This window comes from Schistosoma haematobium, chromosome 3 (genome assembly GCF_000699445.3).
Source record: "Schistosoma haematobium chromosome 3, whole genome shotgun sequence".
Taxonomy (NCBI): domain Eukaryota; kingdom Metazoa; phylum Platyhelminthes; class Trematoda; order Strigeidida; family Schistosomatidae; genus Schistosoma; species Schistosoma haematobium.
Window position 1 is genome coordinate 7,338,787 of NC_067198.1, and position 21,792 is coordinate 7,360,578.

At 37.5% G+C, this 21,792-nt stretch overlaps 1 protein-coding gene across 1 annotated transcript in view; it reads right to left on the bottom strand.

The window, feature by feature from the left end:
• Positions 1-1,900: 1,900 nt before the first annotated feature.
• MTMR6 (Myotubularin- protein 6) overlaps positions 1,901-21,792 on the bottom strand; it is a 43,342-nt gene continuing 23,450 nt past the window's right edge. The window contains exons 8-13 of the mRNA XM_051212890.1: positions 19,960-20,213; positions 18,286-18,552; positions 11,429-11,651; positions 9,748-9,895; positions 5,900-6,042; positions 1,901-4,703 (exon numbers count right to left, since the gene is read on the bottom strand). Coding sequence (XP_051068814.1) covers positions 4,473-4,703; positions 5,900-6,042; positions 9,748-9,895; positions 11,429-11,651; positions 18,286-18,552; positions 19,960-20,213 — 1,266 coding nt within the window. The 3' untranslated portion in view covers positions 1,901-4,472. The remainder of the gene's footprint in view (positions 4,704-5,899; positions 6,043-9,747; positions 9,896-11,428; positions 11,652-18,285; positions 18,553-19,959; positions 20,214-21,792) is intronic.

Genomic DNA, 21,792 nt, shown 5'->3' on the forward strand with positions numbered 1-21,792 from the left:
TCCCCTTTCAGACGAATTCATCATGTGCGACACTTCAACAGACAACAATCGTCCGTTTGTCCCACATGCTTGCCGACGAAAAATATTCCAGCATTTGCATGGTCTTTCACATCCAGGCATCAGAGCAACAACAAAGCTCATTACCGAACGTTTTGTGTGGCCTAAAATCAACTCGGATGTTAAACGTTGGACACGTAACTGTCTCCAGTGCCAACGCAGTAAGACGCAAAAACACACCTACAGTCCAATTGGGAAGTTCCCTATCCCTGACAAACGCTTCCAGCACGTGCATTTAGATTTAGTTGGGCCTCTGCCACCATCAAACTCTTTCACACATATCCTCACCGCAATAGATAGGTTCACAAGATGGGCCATAGCATGCCCCATTAAAGACACATCGGCAGAGACAGTGGCTTCAGTTTTCCTCGACCGCTGGATATCCAACTTTGGCGTACCATCAACAATCACAACAGATCGCGGTCCCCAATTCCAATCCGTTCTATTTAACGAGTTCACTAAACTTCTTGGAGTAAATCATGTTAAAACGACAGCTTATCATCCGGCAGCTAATGGCATGGTTGAAAGATTCCATCGCCAACTAAAAAGCTCTCTGATGGCACAACCGGACCCTTCAAAATGGAGCGATGCTTTACCGCTCGTTCTCCTTGGGATTCGCTCGTCTGTAAAGGAAGACATCGGATGCACGGCCGCTGAATTAGTCTATGGCACGACATTAACGTTACCAGGACAACTGGTCAAGAATGAAACCACAACACCAGGAGACCCTTCTCGTTTTGTAAGCAGATTACTACAAATGATGCAGAGCATCAGAGCAATACCACCTCGAGAATACGACAACCGAGTCCATCTCGATAAACATTTAGAAACGTGCAAATTTGTTTTTGTCCGAGTAGACGCGGTGAAAAAGCCACTGACACCACCATATGAAGGCCCTTATAAAGTAATAAAACGCACTGACAAATATTTCATTATCAACAAAAATGGGAACCATGAGACAATTTCTATAGACCGAATAAAACCAGCTTCCTACGAAGTCCCTCATGACACAGAAGACAATACTGCGAACAAACAATCACTCCCATCTATTGCTAAGAAACAAGAGGAAGAGGAAAAACTTAGCACTACACCCTCTTGTTTAACACGTTCTGGGAGACTTATAAAAAAACCAAAGCGTTACGTACATTTTGCCATATAAAAAAAAAACTAAAACAATCAAAGCAAACAATTATCGAGGACCTACACTATCAATCCCATCTAAAAAAAATTTTTTTTTTTAACAGTGTATATGATTAATCACATTTTCCCACAATTATTCGTTTTGTCACTTTTTCAAAAAAAAAAATTTTGTCACAAAAATAAACGGTTCAATTTTGTTTGTGTGTGTGTGGGTCATTAACAGTTTTACACATTATCATTGTTAGCTAAACAAGACATTAAATGACAGTATATTCATTTTCTTTTGTGTTTGTTATTCTGTGACATCACTGTTATTTTTTTCACTCGATAACACACGGTATGTCTCACTAATATACATATCATACGCATCTCCGCATCTTTGTTTGTTATAACTGTAAATATTATTTTTTTTTTATATACATATCATATTCTCACATTTTTGTTGTTATTATAACCAGTGTTACCTCCGGACACTCTGGGGGGAGCTATGTGGAGATAACTCTAACAAGCTTATTTTGTAAATAGTTTTTAATATTATTTGTATTTATTTTGTCAATTTTCCACTGTATGTACATTCATCATTAAATGACTGTACGTGTTGTTTTAGTCATTGACCTTGAAGACACTTTCCGTTGAGCTACTACATAGCGTGACATATTCGTGCTGGTTAACAAATACATTACTACTCACGCATTCCTAGTTCTATCTTCATTTGTGATTGAGTTAATGGAAGTTTAAATCAAATACTATCTACATTTATAGACTATAATCGGAATATATCACATCCTACGTTGGACTATATCGCTAGAGAGTTCACCAACCTGCTCAGAGTCATCAAGCATTTATAATTGTGGATTTACATTACTGGACTTAATCAGAACACGCAACGTTTGGGCAATTTAAGTAACGTCCTTAATTATTATTGTATTTGTAACATTTAACTTGTATATATTAATATTACTATTGATTGTTATTAACTTTGTTGATACCTTTTGCGTTTATATATTGTCTGGTCCACCACAGTCCCATTTTTATTGTATTTGTAACATTTAACTGATATATATTAATATTACTATTGTTTTTTATTAACTTTGTTGATACTTTTTGTGTTTATATATCGTCTGGTCCACCACAGTATCAATGGCAAGGTTGGACTTGATGGTTTCAAACAAATCGAGCATTGAGTAGAAGGTTAATAATAAATATACTTTTTGTTATATCCTAATGAGTAGAAAAATATATTTCTGACGTTTCGTGACTTAATGTACTCCACTTCTTCAGAATAAATAATTGACCGACATTAAATTAACATAAGTCTAAATAGTCCAAAGGAAACAATTCAGAATCTTTTAGTACAATCAAACTCATAATAGGTTTGAATATGTCAATGTTAAGTAATTTATGGTCAAGGTGAATTTGTATGTTCTGTCACTGTATTAATTTGTGTCAGAATGCGGGTATAAAAAATGCGTGTATTTGTAAAATGATGTAGTGGGTTGTTATGTCCCGATGAGAATAATGAATGGTAACTGTTGGAATACATTTCTGGACTAGTACTATACATGTATTTCTATTGTATAATTGTTAAGTAACTAAAATATTCATATTTGTTCACTTGGTGCTGTTTTACTCGTATCTTCCCATTGTTATTTAGGACTGCAATCAATCAGTCTCATGTTGGCATATGTGCATCCTGTGCAGATTGCCTCAAGTCATATTTGTGTTTCTCTTGTTATAAGCTTTATTTTGACCCATAGACTATTATTATACGATTTATCGTTCTTGAGTTATGCCCAGTCTATTAATTACTATCTCTCACATTCACAGTAACTTTAGGCTAAATCTTGTACAAATGTTATTTTCTATTTTATGGTACGATGTGGTCTGTCTGGTTGGCATGTAAACCTAATATGTTTGAAATACATGATTCACATCACAGAGGCTGAGATCAGTGTTCTGGATTTAAAAGATAGGGCTAGGCAGGAACAAGGATTCAGAGCTAGTAAATCTAACTATTGGGTCCGTAATGTATGGTACCACCGGGTTAAGATTTGTTTCAGGATTAATAGTTACGATTTGAAAATATTACTTACTCGTCTGTTATATACAATCTACAAAGTAGAATTGGAGTACTTAATACGTCTAACACTATTCTTTACAAGTTATGACGACAAAAAGCCATTTTCCAATACCATTTCAAACGATTTCAGTGCTATACAAAGGTATTTCTACTGCCTGCTATACATGTTTAGATTTTGAGCACAAATATAAGTCGATTCTGATTGGCTCGTTTCTATACTAAGTTTTTACCATCCATCATCTATATTCGATCGATAAGCTTATTTTGTGATAAACTCGCTGTGATTACTCCGAAGCAACTTGACCAAATCGAGTTGACTTATTCGCTTTGACTTCTCGCTTTTCACTCTAAATGTCTGTTCGGATCAACGAGTTTACGAAATAAACGTATTCAAACTTCATCCTCGTATTTGACTTAGTTTATTTCATTATTCTCTAACGTGAATTAAGTCGATAATTATGTACGAAGATAATCAGAATGTATATTTTGATAACATCATCATACCATCTAATTGGAGCCAAACCAAACTGCCATAAAAGTCTCATTATGAAATACAATGTTTTAATAACAAGAATAAGGAGTATGAGAAAGGAGAGTAGAACGAAAAAAGAAGACAATCCTCGTCAGACCAACCGTCACTATATCGACTGATTATCAAGTCAACTTTGAAATCATAGCAAAATTCAGCAAAAGCAGCATTGACCAAGAGGGTGAGTGTATACAAGGAGTTAAAAATGGGAAAATCAATAAAGAAATAAGGAAAGACCACATAATTTCCTCTGAAAAACAACACAAATCACAAGCGACAAACAACAACAACGGAATAGGTTATTGTGATGTTATGAAATAATTTATATGCAAATAATAAGTGTACAACGAGAAAAAGGTACTAGACCTTAGAAACCCGGTGGAATACAAACGTAATAATAACAGTACTAGTTTGTAGACAGAAAGGAACCAGTTAAATCACAGATAATTCAGTTTCAATGGGAATTATATAATTTGCCAATACTTGAAGCCTAGAATCATATTATCTTGATGAAGAGAACGACAGACAACCATTTACCAGCCAACACAAACAACTGAATATCGACTTGAATGTCACATACATCTGTCAATTATCAACCAATCAGTCAATCAAACAGAGTCAGTTATCCAAAAGTCAGTGGATTTTTTAAAAACAAACAACTGTTATTTATGCAGTAGCGGTAGTAGCAGGAATTTCAAGTGATTCCATTTGAGTAAAATGTTTTACATGAGAACTGCCAGCACTGCTGCTGTAATTACAGATATTACGCAATCCGGAAGCGCATAGATTACAAAACTGTACAGATCTTTGTTCATTTGACCATAAACTCGGAATTTTTGGTGGGTTTGAGTGAATACACCGAGAGCATGTAAGCAGACCACATGAATGACAATGAACCTGTTTGTTTTTCCGGAAGATTAATAAAAACACAATTAAAAACCAATATATGACATTGAGCATAAATTTCACTGTAGAAAAACTCAGTGACAAAATTAAATGGTACCGTCTTTACGGCACGCTTCTTGACGATGTGCAAACACTGACCTTAAATAAGACGGTTCCCCACAGGATTTTTACAAACACTGTGGTAAACACGATATCACAAAGTCACTGTTTTGAAAACCCACGGTCGGGGAACATTATGGACATTTGGATTTCAACTAGAAAGAAACTGCTGTTATCAAAAGCTTACTTAGCTTTACATGAATCTACAACTTCTGAACTAATAGAATTATCTCCATTTACACAGAACATGAAAGAAAATAGTGACATCAAAACATGTTGATACGGTGTTGTGTCCTCCATACTCGACTGGTTAATTATAGACTTTTGATTACATTTTTAGACAAGGTCATCAATACATACTTCGAAAGGAAGTGAGTTATTAAAATTTCTTTACAATTGACTAACAGCTTGTTCTGCGGACTTGACAGGTTGGATCTTGTTTGAGCGGTTATTTTTTGTGTTGTCCGATTCTAATACTGACATACAAGCTTCTTATACAGTAGCCCAAACCAGCTAGTTGAATGAGAAGGAAGCTTTGATGACCGAAACTAAATCAAGAATGTATATTTACTTAATCATGAATACATATCTCTATCCCCTACAACATGAGGTCAAGTTTTCGACAAACCACATGTGATTTTTTTACTTGGAGAGGGAAGCCAAGTCCTGTTCAATAGCGTAAGGTTGTTATTTGACCTGTATCTGATTCCCTAAGAATGTCACATTTAATTTATAAATATTCAGAAAAATATGTATAAATCGTTTTTAAACAGCAATTTATCGCTCAATATCTAGGATCAGTCTTTTTTCAGTGCAATTCTCTTCATCCCTGAATATATCTGCTGCATTAATTCTATGGTAATTGCTTTTCGTTGCTCCAAAAGATAGAGGGGTAAGAAGAAAATTATACGGACCAGCGTGATGGTACCTCTTGATAAGATTTCTTGTAAAAAGGTCGTATGAAAGCGCGTAAATACGGTTGATAGACAATAATTCATTAAAACAATCGGAAATATGGTGGTGAATACGTTTGAACAGCCCATCGTGTCATAACCATGCCTACTTAGTAGCTTGTATTACATACTTACCGATTGATTTGACAAAGCTAACAAACTATTACATACACAGCATAAACTTCCTGATTTAAAGCAATGTGTCCAGTTCACGTTGATTATACTCATCTCACATTTCAATTGTCCAATGGTGGGTTGAGATAAACGCTTTTGATCACCTAAAAATTTGTTATCCGAAGAGAAAAAGAATTAGGAAAACTCAATATAGTATCACGTTACAATTGGACGGATATCGTAAAGGTTGGCAATTTTCGGAAGTATTTCTCAGATTATTGTCATTTATATTTTATCTTTAACTGGTATTATTGTATTTCTATGTTTCCTCCATGATAGACTTACTAAGCATTGTTATGCGCTTTATTATTTATTTATTTTAACAAATAGACATTGGTACAAAGAGGCACTAAATACATATGCGCCACACAAATCTCATTCGATATGTGTGAGGGCTGTGATACTGCCCGGGCGCCCGGACCGAAGCAGGTGGTTTTCTCAGGGGGCCACACCCAGAGCCTTCGACCTGAAGGTCTGACCCACAAGGTAGTGTAGCATCGTGAGGAGATGCAGTCCCATGGAAGCCGGTGACCAAGAATTGGTTCATACGCCATTTGTTCCTGTTAAAGCGCCGGACATTCGCTTTTCGTCCTCTCATTTTCGTAAACAACACCACCGCCACGAGAAGGCAGTGAGTAGGACTACCCTGACAGAGACTCCGGGTTGATCGTACGAAGATGTTATGAACATAAATTTTCTATTTGACTCCGTATATTACCTAGGCTAATTCAGTCTGTGTAACGGCGGTAATAAGAAGCCAAATACGTGTCGTTGGATGAATTGATTTCAAGCACTCGTTTATACAGACAGACATTCAGAATGAAGAAGCGGGAAAGCAAGGGAGCCAACTCCATTCGGTTAAGCGTGACTCAGTGTTTATAGTCAGACAAAAAGAGGTTACAGATAGTCAAGGCTAATAAGCGAATAATTAACAAGGTCAAAGTGTGACCTGAAAAGAATTAGTAAGTAGATCTGTACGGGAGCTAGAATAACCCACGTGGGCCTGACATGGTACTAGACACTACAGCTTCGCTCCTGCCACTCATGGCATGATTGTATTTTTAGTGGCCCTGTATGTGATTCCGATTAAATCGTATGCTGATTGTCATCGAAATGTACATGCCTCCTGTTGTGACTATTAAGTATGGTTTAATATCACGTGATTTATTCACCAATCGGAATACGACTTATACAATCTTAGCGGTGTGCCAAACCAATGATGTGTTGTCCTTACTGGTTCTTTGTTCTTCAAGTTCTCCCAGTTGAGTCCCAAACACCGATACAAGCTTCCGCTATGCGAATCATTTATTTCAAACCTACCTAGTTTATATACAAACCAAACGGACCATATCACAAAATAAAATAGGGAATAACATTTGTACATGTTCTAGGCAAAAGTGGCTGTGATGGTGGGAGACGGTAATTAATAAACTGAGCATAACTTGGGAATAGTAAGTCGTATAATAATAGTCTATAGGTGAAAATAAAGCTTATAATAAGAGAAACATAAATACATATAATCTAGTTACTGAATAGTTGTATATATATATATATATATATATATATATATATATATATATATATATATATATATATAACATATTAGTCTATTAATAGTTCTCAGATATTGCTCGTAATTTAATCTTCATAAAGATATGACACTGCCGATCCTTGTACATAATTATCGACTTAATTCGCGTTAGAATATAAACAAGTCAAATACAAGAATGAAGTTTGAAGTGAGCCAACTCGATTTAACCAATCGTGAATCGATAATTATAGTCAAACAAAAATAAGTTAAAGACACACGATGTATAGGATGAGTAATTAACACACATTCAAATAAAAATAGTCAAGAATAATAAGCGAATAGTTAACATGGTAAAATGTGGGTTGAGAAGAATGGATAAATTGGTTTGTCCAGAAGGTGGAATAACCTTTGCTGGCTTGACATAGTACCAGCCACTACATGTTCAACGTGTGACTTCTTATTCGGTGTGCTGTGCAATTTGATAATTCGTGCTTAGGTAAGCCAATATGTGTTTAAAATAGTTGTTGACTCGGTGATTGGAACATAATAGTTGAAGTTTGTCTGTTGAATTCTCTTCCGACTTAAGACTAGAGATTGAGAAAGGTTTGCGAATAGGTGTACCAGTAGGAGTGGTGTTGATGTCAACTGAAGGTCAAGTGCACAGATCAGGACATATAACTGACTAATCCCAAGATGCCAGGCTACAGAGAGAATAGCAGTTGCGGGATAGAAGAAATTATAATCGGAAATATCACTGAAGAACTCAGCATGTGATATCCACTAAGGTCTCAAGTCTCAACATACTATACATATGATTGAAGTGTATTCATAATTGTATATTACACAAAGTACATCGATTGATTAAATTAATGATAAGACTGGTAGTTCATTGAACTCTGGTGGTTATGTGAATTCTTAACTGAATTTTTAATTCGCACAATGTTCCCAGCTTCTCAATGCCGTACACTAGAAACTAAAAGGCGGAAATACAGACAACAAAGGATATTTTCGGATGATTACCAAAGAATGCAACAGACTAAAAGACTTTTACGAAAGTGTTAAACTTCCACCTTCATCAATCAGAGTGAAGAAAAGCGTACTGAGTTAACTTGCTCATTATACTGGTGTGGGGTAGGAAAGTGTTTAGATCATATCGACTAAAAATGTATCCCATTAGTTAATGAGTAGATTAGAATTGGAAACAATGTAAATAAGAAAATTCAGTCTAAAAATACTTTGTTTATTTTAATCACCTTTAGACCCTCCCCTCAGCAGTGTTTATGTTGACTTTAACAAGCAAAGCATGTTTTAATACGTGCGAGGCAGCTATTAGGCAGCTGAAATACAAGAATTATCAAATCACTAGAGACTTGAAAATTTTACCATGCCGTAATTTTCTTTATTTCGTGTAGTTATTCAGTTATCATCAACATAAAACCTGGCCTAAGTTTTCATACCGTATCGGCTTGACGAGATGAAAATAACGTGGCAGTAATGACGAGAAAGTATGAAAAGTATATATGAAGGAATACTAGAATTCAAGATAGAAAGTGCTAGGTTTGAAGCAGTTACGAGTTCACTTAGACTGCGGACGGAACAAAGACTTGTGACCGAAGACCAATGAACTTGCGTTCAAGCCTCGCTAACTAGAGAGAGAAGTCGAAGTCCGAACGGGGAAGTATATTCCGCAAAAGCCAGAAGCACGGGCGATAACAACAGACACAAATCAAAACGTATATATATACAGCACAAAACCGTCCTTGGAAAGCTTTACAAAATAACATACTAAAAGACACTGGACCAATAGCGTTTAAGATTCTCCCAAGTGGGAAATACGACATGAAAAGTGTGACAGTTAGTGACATCTTGGACTGATGTCATATCTTGTTATGGATATACCATTGGTTTTTTCTAACCACCCCTCTCACTGATAAGCATCGCTCGTCGTCAAAGTAGATGGTGGTTAGGCATATGTATAACAAGTATGTGCTAACCACTTCAGTCAATGAAGATTAAACAATCTCGACAACGGATTTTTTTACCTTTGCCTAGCAACCTCCATACGTAAACTTCATTATTACTCACTTGGTCATTCCACGAGACGCGAACAATACTTCAAAGATGCCTATAATCAAACTTCATTCCACATTATTACATTTAATCAATATATGCGTAACGCCCAAAGTATTTTACGCTAAATTCCAATGAACGGGGAAAAAAAAGTTCCTTAATAATTTAATAAACACCATACATTATATCAACTTCAAGTTACGCTTACTCGTAATTGAATTCTGTTTTGTAAGAACACGAGAATGATTATTAGCATTATTGTTAAGGGTTGGTGACGATGTGATTGTACGTTGAAAATGAAATAAATTGGAGATAGTATCTATGATCGTCTGTTCATTTCCATCATTGTTCATAAGCTAAGAGGAATTTTTTCATATAAAATAACATGGTTGAAGTAAAATAAAACAATAAAGAAATAAGCAGATTTTTATAAAATCTAATCTCAGCACCCGCGAGGCTCGAACCTGGGACCATCGATATTGCATGTAAAAACTTAAACTCTAGACCACTGAGCTCTCACCCAACAATGTTAATGTCTAACTTCAATCGATCTCGCGCAATCCACTGTCTGAGGCGAGTAATTCTTTAATCTATAGGGATCGAATTCTACTGGTCATGACTTTTTCACTAGAAATCCAGGAAATCCATCTTGAAGCTAGTCACTAGTGAGCAAATGATTAATTTAATCATGTAGATCACATTGTTGTTTGATATACAACTGGTTCGTATATGAAACAACCCTGTTATCTTTAAAGAAGAGTGAGTTCCAGAGAAACGACTTATAAATGTAAACATGTAGAGTATCAACTTTGAAAGTAATGGTGCAAAATATTGTTCAGTATGTAATTTACATCACCGTTTGACATTAGTTGGACGATTATAACGAAACGGAAAAAGCATCGGGTAGCTCCATTTGGTTCAAAAATGAGAGTTGCTTGAAGGTGTATCTATATGATATCACTAGGGGTAGGATCTAGTGTCTATAAGCCTCGCATGATGCCTAACTTTCAAACCACTGAGTTGGCATTTGAGTCCTGGGTACGATTCTTGGTGGAGTTGTTGATGGACATTACTAAGTTCCATGCTAGTACGAAACAACTGTCAAGTACGTGATGTAAACAATAGATTCCGAGATTACTAGTTATAGTCACATTGCTTTATATATATATATATGCTGACCCAGATATAGACAGACAAATGAATTATTAATTCACGTGCGATAGCATCCCGACGCTTTCATGTTTTGTGTGTGAACTCTTCCAGCCTATCAATATGTTGTTGATTAAATGCTACATGAGACTGGCTAGACCACCAGTGACATCTCTCTTCAACTTCAAAGACGAATGATGATGAATCGAGTTATCGAAGAAGATCGAGTTTCAACGAATACGCATGCACAATACCTCCTTGTTGAAGGACAATATCGGATATGAAGTTTTAAATTTATTCAAACAATTAACTCAAAGTAGTAGTACAAAGTACGGTCATATAAACAAAAAGCTAACATACAATAAACTTGGAAGTTACATAACCATCAACGCTAATAAGTAAACATAATCTTTGGTTTTAGATAAATAAAACGTTACTCTATACAGGGCCATAAATATAACACCTTAATGTATAGATAAATCTTATAGAAAACTTAAAATTCATACCAGCTGTTTGATTTATAATATAATTTATTATTTAGCCATTTAAACACGTTATTATCGTCTTTAAGTATATAGCTTTATTGATGGGAACTTCAAACTGTCGAACAAGAAAATATGATTAAATTACCCGTTCGCAATAAATTTTCGGAGCTGTGAGAACATAAAACTGATTCCTTTCCTACTTATATCTTAAATATCATTATTAAAAATCATTTATTTTTACAAACACCTACCTACCTTAGATGTGATAGATTTTTCCATTGAATTAGATAGATTATTCTTACCAAATACAATTTTAAAATTTAATAATTCTTGCAACTGACCGATTCTAGCCTCTAAAAGTCGATTGTGATCGAGTAGAGTTGACAGACCGGATAAATAATCCGAAACATAATTTTCACGTTGTAAATCGTATTTAGGCAAACGCCATTCCCAATGTAAATAAAGATCACGCCATAAACTGTTGCAATGAAATGAATAAAAACAAGAATATATGTTTAAAAATCTAAGTCTACAAATTGATGGTGTAATTCGATTGCTTGATTTATGACGAAGCAAGTGTTTCGGCTGATCAGTGAGCTACTTTATGCTAAAAGTTAGCACACTAACAAAATTGATAATAATGTCTAGTTTGATAAGTAATCATAAATAAATTGGAATAGTTAATTGAAGGTTATATATATATATATATATATATATATATATATATATATATATATATATATATATATATATATATATATATATATATTGATTGATTGAGTAACGAAAGCATGATAATTCAGTAAGACTTTTTACTCTGTACGGAACAACTATATTATTTCATATAAATAGGACAGAAAGGTGAATATTTTCTAAGTGAAAGATTTCGCTAACTGACGCCAAGAAATAAGATGGTAAAATTCTCTAATTGCGCATAGACTAAAGCGAGTCAATGACATTAAACTACATGTAGAGATAGAATTTCCTACAAGTCATTCCATTATTTCAAGAAAAACACAATAAAATGATAAGTAAATAAATATATTTGTAATATCCTAATGAGTAGAGAATATTCTCTGAAGAAGTGGATTACACTAAGTCACAAAACGTCAGAAAATCAAGTTTTTCTACTCATTGGAATATTACAAATATATTAATTTATTTCTAACAATCTACCCGATGCTTAATTCATTCGAAATTATCAAGTCAAACCTTGGAAATGATACCTACAATAACATAATGTTTTTCAGCACATAAAAAATTCAATTAATTGAAATTACAAAATACAGATGATTAGTTAGTTAGTTGAAACGTAGGACCTGGTACGTATGTAATAGATATCGAAAATACGATTCAAGAAGAAAATATAAATTAGTGAAATAAAAACAAAATTTGAGGGGAGACAAAGAATGGATGCATCTGCGCCATGCCATCCAAAGTCTCTACCACTGGTTATGATAATCATGTGGACCGTGAAAAACTGGTCTACCCCTGTTAACATGGTTCAGCTCGTTTGCCAATGACTTCAATGATTGATTCTACGTCTCGATTTGGGCACTCCTAGCTTTTACCCAAATCCTACACCAGACAACATCATCCGTCGAAATAGGCGGTAGTTGAACATATGTAGCACATGTCCCAACTATCTCAGTCGACGAAGATCTACTAACTTATCAACCAATTTACCATCCTTACCTAAAATCCTATTCCTAACCCGGACATTGTTTGCTAGGTAGTCCCAAAATACACGAGAATGATTCGAAAATATATGTAATCGAATACTAGTAATCTACGATTACCCTCACGTCTTTATGGCCATGAATCACATCAATAAGTTAGAACCGATCAAACTCATTTGATTGGTAGAGCGATATTTCACATACACCCCAAGTGATGCAATTTAGCAAAACTAATCGAGCCTTCTGAATTTGTGTCAAGATAACGTCTGTGGCTGAATGCCAGTTGAACTGTAACATAAAGTGTCCTGCCGATCAGCTCAATCTCCTGGATCAAGGGTGAATAACAGTCCCAGCATTATATGAGATTGTCTCACAAACAGCCGGATTTTTAATACCCGTTTCCTTGATAAGTCAGAACAGTTGTCTACGATTACCTATCGTCGCTGCTTTTTCAATTTCTTCTGCATTCGCCACCCACCACTGCTCACGATCATTACGTAAGCTTTTGATCAACCTACGCTTAATCGGCCTCTGCTTCTCATCGTGTTTGTAGTCAGATAGGATGAATTCCCGAGCATCTGTGAGCTCATTAGGCGCAGCAGAAATCCACTTTTTTTTCATAACTTTTTGGTTAAAGTCACTAGTAAATATCACTACTGCTTCCACAGCTATTCGGACATCATACTAAGTTACCTCGGGGTGAATATCACTGTCATGGTTTACTAGTTCCTTCTCTAGTTGTTCCTGAAATATATTTTTGACTTATTCATTGTTAAGTTGAACTCTAAGGGGTTTTCTTGGTATGGCTTTTCTAAGTCCAGGACGACGCAGACAAACACATGCCCGAAGTAGAGCACGATTCTAGTATAAACATGTACTCCAGAATGAGCGACAGTTTCCTATCGAGTTTTTTCAACGATGGCAATATGGTCTATTTGAGTCCATCGATGAGTCGATTGTGGAGGTCGCCGCGCCAGATGATGTTCTTCCTTATGCTTAAAGTTGGTGTTTGTCAGAAATAGACGGTTATCTGAACACAGTTGCAACAGACGGTCACCAATATCTGTTCGTTGAGCTGAGACACCGTAAAATCCGCTCACGTGCCTTTCAATTTGGCTTGGTTTACCTACTTGGGCACTAAAATCACCGGTAACCATTGCTATATCAGTGCGCCTAGCTCTTTGAAGGAGGTTGGATAGATTTCCTATAAAATTTATCTTTGACGTCGTCCGAGCTGCAATCGATGGGAGATAAGGCAAAGACAACGAAGAGGCAACGGCGTGTGCTCCTAAATCTCTGAGTTCTTACTGTCTTGAGTAGTCGAACAGCACACAAGCGACTGTCTAGTGAAATTCAGTCTAGGAGAGCCTGTTCCGCTTTTGAAATTAAGGCTATACCTGAACCAGTGAGGCCACTTGACGTAGCCGTGTGGATTTCAGATACACAAAAGGTAAATCGTGCCAGTTCTTTACATTGACAAAGTAAGATCCGAGAATGAATGTACTTGGACCCCGTGTGTGTTTTGGAGACCCAGCATACATTGGTGGCGTGAGGTTCTAGAGTCCAAGCTAAAGAAATCTACTATCGTATCTGACAAAAGGTTCGAAAATTAAAATCTCACACATGCAGTTTAGAGTATGGTTTCAAGATACCAGGGATAAGATTTCGTGAACTCAAATCATTAACATTAGTGGTGCGTGATGATAGATATGTGAGTAGGGTTAGGAAAACAATTGACAAGTGAGGGGTGGATTTGATCATAAACAAGATCATCTCGGGCGCCCCCAAATGCACTGGTACGGTAGAGAATGGGGAAGGACATCCCTCCCATTCTCTCTCTCACTGCCTACTAACACCGGGGGAGCTGTTTATGAAATTGAGAGGACGGAAAGCGAATGTCCGGCGTTTTGACCAGGTTAGTGCATATGGAGGATCCACCTGGAGGGTTATAATTAAGATAACGCATATCAATTTGATAACATTCATTTTTATGTTTTTATATACTATGCCACATAGATAATCCATTTCATTCCCACTCTGTCTATCCTTACTTTTCGACTTAGACAGCAGCTCGTCTATAGTGGAAATTCGACTCTATCTAAACGTTCTGTAGTCACTGCCTCGTTGAAAATTGAATGCTACCACCAAATACGAATACTAAAACAGCTTTTCTGAAACCACGTGCACCATTCAAACTGGCTGCCTTCAACGTTCGCACACTTATGTAGGTCGGACAACAAATAGGGCTGACTATGTCTTTAGAAAGTCTTAACATTGATGATTGCTGTCTATCCGAGACCCGTATTCAAGACTCTGGTGAAGTACTACAAATTCGCTCTTCATCTGTCGCTTCGAAAAGCTTGTTTTACGTGCGTTTATCCGGAGACCCTGTGGCATCTTCGTCTGGTCTTGCTGGCGTTGGTGTCGCACTAAACGCTAGTGCTGAGGTAGCACTAATAGATTGGACCCCCATTAGCAGTCGGTTATGTGCTGTTAGAATAGAAAGTTCCATCAAAGTGAGAAGAAATCGGCGGGAGAAACGATGTCTTCTCGTCATCTCCACGTATGCCTCGACAAATTGCAGCCCGGATGCAATCAACGATGAATTCCACCACCAATTATCTGTTCTTCTGCAGAAAGTGCGTTCGACAGATATTGTAGTACCAGCCGGAGACTTGAATGCTCAGGTCGGGCGTCTAGGCACAGAATAGAGTCGTTTAGGTGGCCGATGGGGACTTCTTGGTCGCAGGACAGATAACGGGGACTGTCTACTGCAACTGTGCACAGTCCCGCCTATAAGCACTGGGTTTCTTCAGGCTCCTTACAACTCATCGAAGCCCATCGGTCTACACCAGGTGACCGTGAGTCTGATCACAAACGGTGATCGTCTACTGCAATTGTGCATAGACCACAACATATTTCTGGCTAGCACTGACTTCCGGCACAGTCACCGCCGATGTGCCACATGGCATCCTTCCTCTGCATCTCTAGCCTGGACTCAGATTGATCACATCGCGATCAGCTACCGCTGACGTGGTTGTATACAAGACTGCCACTCCTTTTGGAGTACCTATCTAGACTCTGACCATGCCTTGGTCTGCGCCAATCTTACCTTACTTCTCAGTGGCCAACGAAGTGACCACCATCAACGGATTGATGTCAGCAAGTTGGTTGCAACTCCTGTTGCTAGTAAGTATCGAACCGAGCTAGCTTCTAGGCTGGCTACCACTCCACGGAAAAGTATAGATGAGCATTGGTTGTGACTTCATGACGCCATGAAAATGGCGAGTAAAGTCGCATGCGGTTTCGCAAAAGGTCTCGCTTATAAGCACGGAGTTTCTTCAGGCTCCTTACAGCTCATTCAAGCCCGTCAGTCTACTCCGGGTGGCCGTGAGTTTGACCACAAATGGCGGTGTGGATCTGTTGCCTGGAGAAAGAATTAATGACCTTCAGTACGCGAATGATATTGCCTTATTGTGCGATAATGCCCAAGTCATGCAATCCTCACTTAATCAGTTGGCAATCAGTGTCCGTAGGTATGGTATGTGCTTTGCACCTCCGAAGTGCAAAGTACTTCTACAAGACTGGCAGGATTCTAATCCTGCACTCACCCTGGATGGTGAGCAGATAGAAGCAGTCGAGAAGTTCGTGTATATAGGTAGTTTCATAAGTGCTGGTGGTGGCGTGAGTGATGAGATCAATGCACGTATAGTGAAAGCCAGAGCGGCTTATGCCAATCCGGGCCATCTTTGGCTCCTTCGTGATGTAAGTCTGACTAAAAAAGTTCGGATCTACAACGCGTCGGTGAGAGCAGTTTTGCTCTATGCTTGTGAAACCTGGCCTCCGAGTTGAGGATGTTAGACGACTCTCTGTGTTTGATCATCGTTGTCTCCGAAGAATTGCTGGCATCCAGTAGCAACACCATGTTAGTAATGCAGAGGTCCGGTATCGTGTGTTCGGGCACAGAAATGATAATGCAATCGATGTCACCATCTTGAAACACCGACTTCAGTGGCTTGGACATGGTCTACGAATGTCGTCCCAGAGAATTCCACGTCGTGCATTATTTGCCGACTCTGGGACTGGTTGGAAAAATCGGAGAGGTGGGCAGTGTATGACATGGTGTCGTGGTATGAAAGAAACCTGCAAAGGGCTGGCTTGTGTTGGTCCTTCACGACTCCCTGGTTGGAGTCTGAGAGATTGTGCGACACAGTGGCTAAAGACGTTATCAGATATGGCTCAGAATAGAAGCCAGTGGCGATCCTGCTGTAATCTTCTTTTACTTTCTTCATAAGAAGTGGTTGTAACTTCCTTAACTGAAAAACTTCTTCTGGTTGTACCTTTCCGTTTCCCACACTATTATTATTATTATTATTTCACTACCATACACTAATCTGTAGTCGTTATTGTTCCTTTTTTCTGATACGCACCTTACATTCTTTTTCTCGTCCCATTCTCATTGTTTTGTGTGGCGCATATATATCTGGTGCCCCCTTCTATCAATATTTATGTGTTCAAATAATTAATTAGAAATAAATGATCTCAGGTGCCAATAGAGGTATGAAGGCGGTTGTCACTTTCCGGCTGCCGATACCGCAGAAGGATTTTTGCCTTAAGGGACCTGAAAATAAAGCTGAATTAGTTGTATTTTCATCGACCTGGTAGCGTGAACGCAGAGCCCAAACGATAACTTCTTGAGGCCGGTCACGCACGACCTTTTTGATGTTTTAGCTTCGCACTTCAAAAGATCTTAACTTTGGAGAAGGAATTCCACATGGTAAGGTGTGACATTTTTAAGGTCGAGGTTTTCTAGCCTCTGCTTTCCGTTGTGAGAAGGCAGTATCGCTGCAGATGCTGGTTGTACGGGATGAGATATAGACTGCTGATATGCCTAATTTTTTTGGAATATATATATATATATATATATATATATATATATATATATATACCTGAGCGACAACTGTGTTTTAAACCATCCGTTATATCAGTAGCCGTGCTTGATATAGAAAATGTGTATCAGTATCAACTGTCGGACAGCGCACGATACGACAGCATGCTCATTGTTATTGCTATTATTATTATATTTATTATTGAAACTTTCTTTGATTTTGATCTCATTCATTTCATTTCTATCTCTCACATACGAAATCAACTTAGAAGGAACATATACATTGAACAATTGTCAGAAGCTTTTCCAGCTTATACGAGCTGCTGTCAGTTAAACACACTATGGGATTACATGCAAATGCCAGCTAACAGTAGTCTTCAAAGTAGACTTCACAGAGCATTCTGGAAGAAATTTATTGGTTGGTCAGTTGCTTTGACACAACTTCGGTCAAAGAAATTATTTTGCTTACATTATCACTTAGAATGAAAAAAACCCACAAAATATCTTGGCTGCTAATAGGAATGAATAAACAGCTTGTTACCTACCGAAATAAAGGTGCACATAGAATATATACAGGTAGTATATCCGCTGCATATCGACTATTCCCTTTACCATCACTAATCAACTCAATTCCAACAGTAATTAATTCATCGGTTTCAAAATGAGATGATATATTGTATTTGTAGTTACCCCTGCCACCTCCGTCAATAGAAAAATCGATCCATACAGAATTATGTTCATAGAATGGATTAATCCATCTGTCACGATATCGATTTAAATAACCCCATAAAGAGTAAGTGTTTTGTTGAACTCTACAATAAAAAAATATTATAACCTACGTCGATAATCCAGAGAGAAAAAACAAACATTTAACTGAACTGAACTTTGTGAATACAGACAACTCATATTTGACTGTTTGATCAAGAATCAGATATCAATTGACACAATTACGTTGACACGAAGTGCAGTGGTGGGAGTTGAGGTCATCTACAACCTAGTAGAAGCTTCCACAGATAATACGAGATAGTCAAGTTAAAATATGTAACAAGAGCTGCAAAACTGAGGTGATTCGAGTAGATTCTCACTTCTACTTGGTTGACACCCGTGGGACAATCAGATTCAATAGTTGAAGACGCTTGGTGGTAAGGTCTGAAATTGGTTACAGTAATGCAAATCTATTAAGTCTATGTTTTAAACTGGATATCGAGAGTTACTACTGTGGAGTATGCTATTCATGTCAACAGACATAAGTAGTATGCAACACCAATCACAAGTGGAATGCCTGGAAGCAGAAGGTTGAGAAGATCGAATTGAAGAGAACAGAAAGGGATTTTAATAACAAATAGAATGAAGGAACGACGATGTTTGTAAGAGACAATTGATGGAAGATGTGCAAACTGTGTATTTAATATATGGTTTTCATATTTTAGGAAGACATTCTGTAATATAGAAATAAACAGTAAATTGGTATTACCCACCTGACTTCTCGTTCACTACACTATTACTCCATACTTACAACTAAATGATAACTGAGTAGTGACCAACGTCAAATCCTTTTTAGTGTTAATCGAATTCTATTGATCAAAATTGTAAATGCATCCTAGTCCTACAGTTCAGTCACGACCCGAGTTCAGTGGTAACGTCGTTGACTATGAAGCTAGAAGTGACAGGATAGAATTCCCCAACCAGCATCGTTCCCCTTGAAATTACAGGTACACCATTACGACGAGTGTCGAATAGAACGAAACCTAGGTCAAACGGATTTTGTCGACTATTTCCAACCACCAACCTACATTTCAGAATTTTTTTACCCCATGAATGCATTCATTCTTTCTAAACTATATTTTTTATAACAACTGGTCTTTTTCACAACCATAGACAGTATCACTAATAATACGACTAGTTTATCAAGTGTTTAGTTCATTTATATCTCTTTACGCTGATGCAACTATGCCAAATTGAACGGAGGCATACATCAGTGTCAGATGCTAGATAGACCATGGCGACTTAATAATAAACAACTTATGAGTGGTAGTCGCTGCGTTAGACACCCAGTAATTAGGTCGCAGCTTTGGGCTCTCATCTCATCCTGCTCCAGTTTAGACTACCGGATGATAGTAGGATCACCAGCACCAGACACTTGTAGTGTGGCTTGAAGTTAAGTACAAAAATCTGTACATGGTAAATGAGTTTTAAAAATCGGAGACAAAACAACTAACTTTAAATTGACTCTTTCTTTTTCACTACATCCAATAAATGTTCCATAAACGGCTGAATAAATTTGATCATGTAAATACTTTAGTAATTTAATATTATATTCAAATTTAGTTGGGCAGATTTCTAGCAAATGTCGTAAGCAATCAAGAAATTGTGTAAATATTGGGGAGATTTCACGGGGATCAGCACCTGACACTAAACCACATCGTTCAGTGAATTTGTAACCGAATTGTATCCAGTCTTTTTCAATTAAAGCCTAACAAGATAAAGTTATATGATATATATATATATATATATATTAACCTACTTACGCCTGTTACTCCTAATGGAGCATAGACCGTCGACCAGCATTCTCCAACCCACCCTGTCCTGGGCCTCCCTTTCTAATTCCATCCAATTCTTGTTCATTTTTCTCATGTCTATCTCTATTTCCCGGCGTAATGTGTTCTTTGGTCTTCCTCTTCTCATTTAGCCTTGAGGATTCTATATGAGGGCTTGCCTTGTGATGCAGTTGGGTGATTTCCTCATTGTGTCCTATCCACTTCCAGCGCTTCTTCCTGATTTCGTCCTCTGTTGAGATCTGGTTATTTCTCTCCTACAGTAGATTGTTGTCGATAGTGTCTGGCCAATGGATCCGAAGTATTTTGCGTAGACAGCTATTAATAAACACTTGTATCTTCTGGATGATGGCCTTTGTAGTTCTCCAAGTTTCCGCCCCATACAGTAGAACTGTCTTGATATTTGTATTGAAAATTTTGACTTTGGTGTTGGTTGACAGTTGTTTTAACTTCCAGATGTTCTTCAGTCGTAAATATGCTGTTCTTGCTTTTCCGATCCTCACCTTCACATCTGCATCAGATCCACCGTGTTCATCAATGATGCTGCCCGGATATGTAAAGGTTTTTACATCTTCCAAATCTTCTCTGTCAAGTGTGATTCGATTGTTGCATGCTGTGTTGTATTGGAGAATCTTGCATTTCCCTTTGTGTATGTTGAGACCTGCTGCTGCTACACTGGTTGGCTTCTTTTGTATTTGTTGTTGCGTGTGCGATAGAAAAGCCAGATCATCTGCGAAGTCTAGGTCGCCAGCTGTTCACTGTATCCAATGCTTTCCCCTAGATGTTGACGTCTTCATAATTCAGTCGACCACTAGGAGAAAAGGAAAGGGTGATAGTAAGCAACATTACCTGACATCAGTCTTTACTTCGAACGAGTCTGTGAGCTGTTTCTTTAATTAATGGTGGGCCAGAATTGATTGGGAGGTCCGTGGATGCTGCTTCGATGTTCTACCCACCTGTCGCGCTGTTCTTCGATGTTGGTGATCACTTTGCCCTCCTTGCCTTTCACTGGTCGTTCTGGTTTGTCAGTATCCCGAAGAAAGGCCGTATTAAACTTCTCTGATGTTGTCCGCTCCATTCTTGAGTTTCAATTTCATCTTGGCGACCAGCAAGTGATGATCTGATGCTATATTAGCTCCTTTCTTGGTTCTCACATCCTCCATTGTCCTCCTGAACTTTTTGATGCAGATATGGTCGATTCGGTTCTGTGTAGTGTGATCCGGTGAAGTTCATGTGGTTTCGTGTATGCGTTTGTGTGGGAATATGGTGCTGCCTATGACCAGTTTATTGAAGGCACATAGGTTTGCAAATCTCTCACCATTTTCGTTCCTTTCTCCTGATCCATGTCGTCCCATGATCTCTTATATATATATATATATATATATATATATATATATATATATATATATATATATATATATATATATGCATATATGCATATATATATTTATAAAGTGAAAATCACAGAACATTGATAAATTGTCATCAGCCTTATTT